Source organism: Pyrus communis, chromosome 16 (genome assembly GCF_041283825.1).
Source record: "Pyrus communis isolate YQ-2024b chromosome 16, ASM4128382v1, whole genome shotgun sequence".
In the NCBI taxonomy this organism is placed as follows: domain Eukaryota; kingdom Viridiplantae; phylum Streptophyta; class Magnoliopsida; order Rosales; family Rosaceae; genus Pyrus; species Pyrus communis.
This window is the reverse complement of record NC_142580.1, coordinates 2,531,798-2,539,010: the sequence shown is the minus strand read 5'-3', so window position 1 is coordinate 2,539,010 and position 7,213 is coordinate 2,531,798. Positions and strand designations below refer to the sequence as shown.

The 7,213-nt window shown below is 38.4% G+C and overlaps 1 protein-coding gene and 1 pseudogene across 2 annotated transcripts; one reads left to right on the top strand and one right to left on the bottom strand.

Moving 5' to 3' along the window:
* The first annotated feature begins 302 nt into the window (after positions 1-302).
* On the top strand, positions 303-4,625 carry LOC137731160 (KRR1 small subunit processome component). Its single transcript, XM_068470269.2, has 12 exons — positions 303-662; positions 1,095-1,171; positions 1,328-1,438; positions 1,808-1,876; positions 2,638-2,694; positions 2,818-2,856; positions 2,957-3,061; positions 3,184-3,266; positions 3,396-3,477; positions 3,907-4,050; positions 4,162-4,233; positions 4,361-4,625. The coding sequence occupies exons 1-12, from the start codon at positions 476-478 to the stop codon at positions 4,472-4,474; spliced, it is 1,140 nt and encodes a 379-aa protein (XP_068326370.1). The 5' UTR covers positions 303-475; the 3' UTR covers positions 4,475-4,625.
* Positions 4,626-4,706: 81 nt separating this feature from the next.
* On the bottom strand, positions 4,707-7,075 carry LOC137731159 (aluminum-activated malate transporter 4-like; annotated as a pseudogene). The gene is made up of 6 exons (XR_015957958.1): positions 6,556-7,075; positions 6,327-6,464; positions 5,973-6,242; positions 5,755-5,891; positions 5,513-5,664; positions 4,707-5,395 (listed from the first exon to the last, which is right to left on the bottom strand). The product of XR_015957958.1 is annotated as an aluminum-activated malate transporter 4-like (transcript).
* Between the last annotated feature and the right edge of the window lie 138 nt (positions 7,076-7,213).

Here is a 7,213-nt window from a genome sequence, read left to right as displayed (position 1 = left end):
TTATTGAGTCGAATATAAAACCTCTTACTTACAAATAAATAAAAATACTGCTAAATTGTGATGGAATAAAGAACATGTACCTGTACCCAAAAGAATTAGGAGTGCAAAGCATTAATAATAATTTTTGTTTTAATTGAAGAATACTAATAAAAATTAGCAATTTCCATATTTCTTCTAGAAAAAAATATTTTACAGACAAATATATTGTAGCTCAAATAATTAAGATATTAAAAAAACTTGTAAACAAAATATCCATGGCGCTTTTATTTTTCTTTTGTTTTGGTTTCCCAGCAAAACAACGCCCATTTTTTCCCTCGCTACTTGAATAGCTAGATAAACGGGCCGACCCAAACCCATGGATTTTTGAATCTTTCAACACTCCTCTCTCTCTCTCTCTCTCTCTCTCTCTCTCTCTCTCTCCCTCTCCCTGTACGTCTAGGGTTTCAAACGCCGAAGCAAAAACAACAGAGCGACGATGGAGACCAGCGAAAACGCTGGCGTTCAGGAGCCGCAGAGGCGCAAGGACAAGCACCGTAAACCGAAGCCTTGGGACGACGACCCTAACATTGACCGCTGGACGATTGAGAAGTTCGACCCTTCTTGGAACGAAGGCGGCATGCTCGAAGTCACCTCCTTCTCTACGCTGTTCCCTCAATACAGAGGTGCCTCCTCTCTTCTTCTTCTTCTTGTTGTTACTCTTTATTTTTTATCTGTTTGGCTGCCGAGAAAGTGTGGGAAAAGAAAAGAAAAGAAAATTTCAAAAGTTTTAGTCATGAAATAAGTGTTTGAGATTTTGGGTAAAGTAAAAACTATTGGGTTAGAATCTGTTTTATTGACCTAATTCTCTTTATGCTGTTTTGTGCCGGTAAGCATTTTATGATGCTAAATTTGGTTACTATTGTTGTTTGGCTGCTAAGAAAATGTATTTGAAATTTGTGTGAAAAGTGAATTTGGGAACTCAGGTGAGGCAAAAGGATAAAACCTAGTTTGAAATATGGCTGTTGCACAGTCGGGATCTTGTTTTTCAGTGAGCATTATAGGAAATTATGCTATTGTATTTTCTCACTCACGAGACTTTGCACTCTGTTGTGCAGAAAAGTACTTGCAAGAATGCTGGCCAGTGGTGAAATCTGCTTTGAAAGAGTATGGCATTACGTGCGAACTGAATCTGGTATGTTGCACTAACTTTTGTTTGTGCAAACTCTTGTATTTGTTAATTTGGTTGGTTGACCTTCATGAAATTTATTCGTGACCGATGGGTGGCTTATGAAAAATTCTGTTTGATTTGGTTTATGTAGCTTAACTGTTGCTTTCGTAATGTGGGTAGGTTGAGGGTTCCATGACAGTCTCAACAACCAGGAAGACTAAAGACCCATATATTGTTGTCAAAGCTAGGGATCTGATCAAACTTTTGTCAAGAAGTGTTCCTGCTCCTCAGGTACAAATGTCAGGTTCTTGTTATTATCTTCTTATGTTTGAATCGGCTTTCCTATGGCTTCAAACAGTTTGAAGTAGTTTTTAAGGTATTTCTGTTTGTTCTTTCGATCTAATTCCTTTTCTCTTTCGATGCTATAATATTCTTTTTCAGAATCAATAGAAATGATATACTTTTAGTTTTACGTCAGATTATTTGAATCCTAGTGAAGAGCTCAGGATCAATTTTATAAACCTGTAATATATAATTATATGATACTATTTCTCATTACTTACAAACCCCACTATATATAGTCTCATTCATGGAATTGAGTTTTGGGTTGGGCAATTTTTTTGTGAATTTTCTGATTCAAGTGCTCAACCTTTGTTTCAGGCAATAAAAATACTGAATGATGAAATGCAATGTGACATCATCAAGATTAGCAGCTTCGTGAGAAGTAAGGTGTGTTGCTTCAAATTTCTTTCTTTTACTTTTAGTAGTGGATTGTCAGTTTTCTTATGAACAGATCCAAGCTATTAACTTCCCATCAATTTTTTTTTTCTTCTTTTCAGAAGCCTTCTATGTAGTTTTGATGCAGGACCTTTTTGTGTCAGCACTAAGATGATATGAGCATTTGTTTGATGCTTTAGGTTTGAGTTTCTTAGGTTTAGTGAAACAGGAATACAAGGATAAGTTTACTGGTTTATAAACAATTGATCCGCAAGAGGAATGTTATTTTACTAAAATTCACATTTGAAGGGTAAAATTATTTTAGGTTTATTTTTAAACTACCTCTAGTACAATATATTAGGACTTAATTTTGCCTATTGTGCTAAGAACAAGTGGTTGGTAACTCTCATTCTGCAAAAGCAGCGTATTTTGATAATTTTAAATTGCTGAGTACTGTGGCGTTGACAATCCAAATATTTTCGAGTGATTGTTGAATCAATTTCCCCTTTCCTTTGGTCTTAGAACTGGGTACAAGATAGGTGGTACCGTGGTAGCCCTCCTCAAACTCCTACCTAGCCTTTGGGTTCAACTGCCTACTCCGTGTGAGTTGGACCCAAGAGCTACCCTTAGCAATGGAGGAACGGTAGGGATTGGCTAGAAGAAATAAGTACTGACTGTTGACATTTGTAATAATACCAACTGTTGAACTGTTTCAGTTGGACGATTTCCAAGAATAATTTACATTAAGCATTCCAATCTCTTATTGAGTGCAGGAACGATTTGTAAAACGGCGGGACCGCCTGATTGGCCCCAATTCGTCTACTTTGAAGGTGCATGGAGTAAACCAGATATCATGTTTTATAATTCAAGTATATGTGATTTCACATTTCATTAGGTATATCCTTATATCTTATTCTGTTTCTCTAATCTTTCACAATATACTTTGAACACAGGCACTTGAAATACTTACAGGCTGTTATATTCTGGTCCAAGTAAGTGTGCTATTCCTTGTGATTGTGATTGCTATATTGTACATTTTTATTTGAAGTGAAACTATGGCAAAAGAATTTTAATTCGCTTGTAAATGAATAGGGAAACACCGTTTCTGTAATGGGTTCATTTAAAGCATTGAAGCAAGTCAGGAGGATTGTGGAAGACTGCATGACGAATGCAATGCATCCCATATTTCATATCAAGGTGATTGTAGTTGTACTATGTGATTTCATCAAGATTGTCTCTCACCTTACAAAGTTAGACCTGAAGGTCTGTGAATGAATCCTCTGTGCTTAACTTTTTATCTCTTCCTTCCTGGTAAGCAGACTCTCATGGTGAGGAAAGAACTTGAAAAGGATCCGGCGCTAGCAAATGAGAACTGGGATAGATTTCTTCCAAAGTTCAAGAAGTATGACTTCTACTTCTTTTTTCTTTAACTCTCTGCATGCTGACAACTGTTATTACCTGCCTATGTTTTGTAGGTGTCTTGGGCGCTATTATTTCAGTTTTGAACTATTCTCTCTCTTTCTCTCCCCAGGAAAAATATTAATCAAAACAAGGTCAAGAGTAAAGAGAAGAGACCATATACACCATTCCCGCCTCCTCAGCAACCTAGCAAGGTGAGTAATTTGCTACCAGACTCTTGTATGGTCCATCTTCCTGCAAGGATTCCTTGTGAATGAGGCATAATAAGGTTGCTGTTCTCCTGAATACGCATAACAAAAGTAGCTACTTTTGGTAGCTGTTATGTCTATAGATAAAGTACCTTCTCTACCTAAAATTATTAAAATGTCAGTGATCTCTGTCGTAGTTAATTGTAGATGCTTAACTTTTAGATGTTACTGAACACGTTTGCCTTCTTTCTTCCCCACTTTTTTTATACCATTTTAGTTCTTGATTGATGTCTGATTCTATCCGTTTAAATATCCCTTGTTTTTAGTTCCCAATGTTCTTCCTTTTCCAAGTAAAAATAAATTTTTGGAAGTTATTTTATATCAACTTGCATTTTAGTTGTCATATAAATTTTCATTTTTCTGTTGCTTTCTCAGATTGACATACAATTGGAAACTGGGGAATACTTTTTGAACGACAAAGTGAAATCAGCAAAGAAGTGGCAAGAGAAGCAGGAGAAACAGTCTGAAAAAACTGCGGAAAATAAGCGAAAAAGAGAAGCTGCTTTCATTCCTCCAAAGGTAGTACATAGATGTTTTCTGTTTTGTTTGGTGTTAGGGTGCTTTGATTCTTTAAGTTACTTATACATCTTCCTACGAGCTGTTGTTAATTTTCCGTTTTTCCTGATTCAGGAGCCTGTAGTTCAGGATACCAAATCTGATGATGGTAGCAAAGATCTGGCTGCCGTGGCCACATCTCTGAAGGTAAACTATAATGATAGAAATAAGGCATGCTAGAAGCTTACATTTTGATCGCTCTCTAGTCTCTAGAAACATGGTTGTCTTGTTGGTTTCGTTTTACCTTACCTCCTTTTTGCTGGTTGTTTTGCAGAAAAAGGCAAAAGAGTATGGAATACAAAAAATGGCTGAGAACGTAAATCCAGAAGCATATCTTGCGGAGTCTGGAGAACCATCGAAAAAGAAATCCAAGCGCAAGCATTCTTAGATATAATTTTGAGTTGTGATTTGTGATAGATAGGCTCATAGATGAGTGTTGGACATGTATCATCTGATCAAACTCTGGATGGTTTGAAATGTAAGGAATTGTTGTCCACACCCTCTCATGACATTATTAAGTCGATAATCGACTCATTTTTTCGTCCGTGCGCCATCAACAGTGTAACGAGCAATCGAAACGTCCCCTTTTTAAATTTCTTCTCAGGTTTAGAGTTCAAACGGAACTAATTCCCACAAGATTTCCAGTAGCTTGAAATTTTCGTGGGTGTTACAGACTAGCAGAGCAATTTCGGCACATCTTTTAGTGGAGGGATTCGAACGCTGGACCTATCATAATCTTAACCTACACCTCACCCTCCCTGCAATTGCTTTTGTTAGCAAATCCTGTTTCATTCGTTACGCTTTTATACCCGAATTTCTTTGCAGGCAGTGTATCCGGAACAAACGCCTGAAAGTCTGCTTTCTCGCCGAGCTCTTGGAATGTGTCAACCACATTTTGAAGCCGGGCAACAAACTCAATCAGTAGCGAAGCAAATGTAGCCAGGGACAAGACGCTCGCGCTTTCATATGTTCCACAGTTACATTCCTTGATAATGCCACTGCCGCCACCGAATGAAAGGGGCAAGGGCCAAGATGCTTGGTCCCCAAGCATGTCCTCTGATGAAGCATTTTGTGGTTCGTTAGGCCGTCTTCCGATTTCCCAACTCTCTGAATTGACCAGAAGATATGATCTCTGGTCTATCTTCTTCTGCAGTTCCTCTGCTGCCTGATGCACGTCTTTGAGCATGTCTCCAGGGGCTAATGTTTCCATCTTCTCCACTTTCTTGGCGAGTTCCAGCAAAACTTTGGCAGCTTCAGCTCCAACCCGCTGGAGTTCATCACGAGAAACCTGCCTTTTTTCTGCTGGTGCCTACATGTAGTACAAAATTATTAACCAACAGTGTCTGTGGGAAGGAAACTGTACAAGTAATACGTCCGAATCACAATTTGTAATGTAATCGATTTCTTTCTTGTCACGCACGGTTACCTGTATTTCGGAAAGAATGCATCCATGTAGAGTAGAGCCATGACCATAAACGCACAATGCCTCAATGCACCACTTAATTTCACAAAATTTGTCCAAGGATAATTGAACATTCGGTAACGCCCATGAGGTGGTTCCCAGACTGCAAATCCCAACTGCACTCATAAAAAAACAAGTCAAATGGAAATCAAAACTCCCAAGAACTTCCGGGTTGTATGAGTGCTTCTTCTTGGAGTAAATCATACCAGAGTTTCTTCTTGGCTTGTAGATTCGACCACGGATCGATAGCCCTTGTACAGTGGATCATCTGCAGCTTGGTATGTAAGAATTCGTGAGGAGATCCTCTCATATTCGACACATTTTAGGTACCCGTTAACGCAGCCTAAGCAATAAAGTCGAGCAGATTAATAGAGCAGAAAGCTGACTAGAAAGTAAAGAAAAAATTCGCACATTGTAATTGTACCTTCTAATGAAGTAGCAACTCCCTTGAAATTCTTCACTACCAAGTTATGCAGATCCTCTCCCGACCATATCGGATATATGCATATGTTAACAGCTAAACAAACAGCAGCTCCCACTGCAATAAGAACCAGTCGAGTCACAACTGCCACATTGTACTCCCTTGTTCTGTTCCCAGCAACCATTAGGATGCAGTATGTCAACACGAAAACTCGAAACCCGTACTCGTAGGGCTTCATTGTTGGGCACAGCTTCAAGTAAGACGCAAAAAATCCTAAAGGGTGTCGAGAAGAAGCAGAGTTAGAAAAAAGGTTGAATTTAACTATGATTTTAATTTGCAATTAGTACTTATACGAACCAATGATAAATATGCTTATGACAATCACAACTTCCTCCAGTTTTGCAGCCAGCAATGATAACTCGGAAAAGCAGAATGCAAGCATTCCGGCAAACAAGGTTCCGAAACCGCGGTTAAATCCTTTGATGAAAGTCCCACCTGCATGAAAACGGAAAACTGAAAACTGAAACAATGGTTATCGAACAGACCTAAATTGATACTTTACGTTCTGAAATCAAACAAAGCGTACCGATGCTGAATTCGAACATCACAATTACAGTGAGGATAGCCCAGATTGAGTACTGACTAACGTCGTGATATGATTTTTTCCAAAATATTAGCAAAGAAACTGTGGACAAAGCCAGTCCCATTTTTATTGCAAAGATGATTTTCCTGGGATCAGAACGGCCCATTTGCCATGCTTTTGTAGCAAAATGTAGTAAATCTTTCCAAGAATTCATCATCTTTTTACCCATCGAATTGAAACGCATGCATCTGCTTTCTGCATTTTCGTACTCAGCTTCTTTGAAGCTGCCCAGAAGTGGCTTTTCCATGCTGTTCGCAGACGAATTAGCCCAAGTGAGTCTCTCTTCCTTTTAACCTGCTGCGGCACTTCTCTCAGTAATAGAGAAGAATGCACGTCTTTGGACTTACCCAAAAAGCAATATGCATCTCTTTCTGGTTGAAAATAGATCCGTACTTAATTGCAGTCCTCTGGTCACTTTCACGTGCATACGCATGGAAGAGAGAAAAAGTTAAAAATGTTAAGAAAAATTAGAGTACATAACTCTAATACAAGTGTTGGAGAGACAAAATAAGTAAACAAATTAGAGTACATAACGGATCTTTTGCTTTAAACTTCGACTCCTCATATGGTAGTTCATGTGCTTTACCATACTGGCATCCTA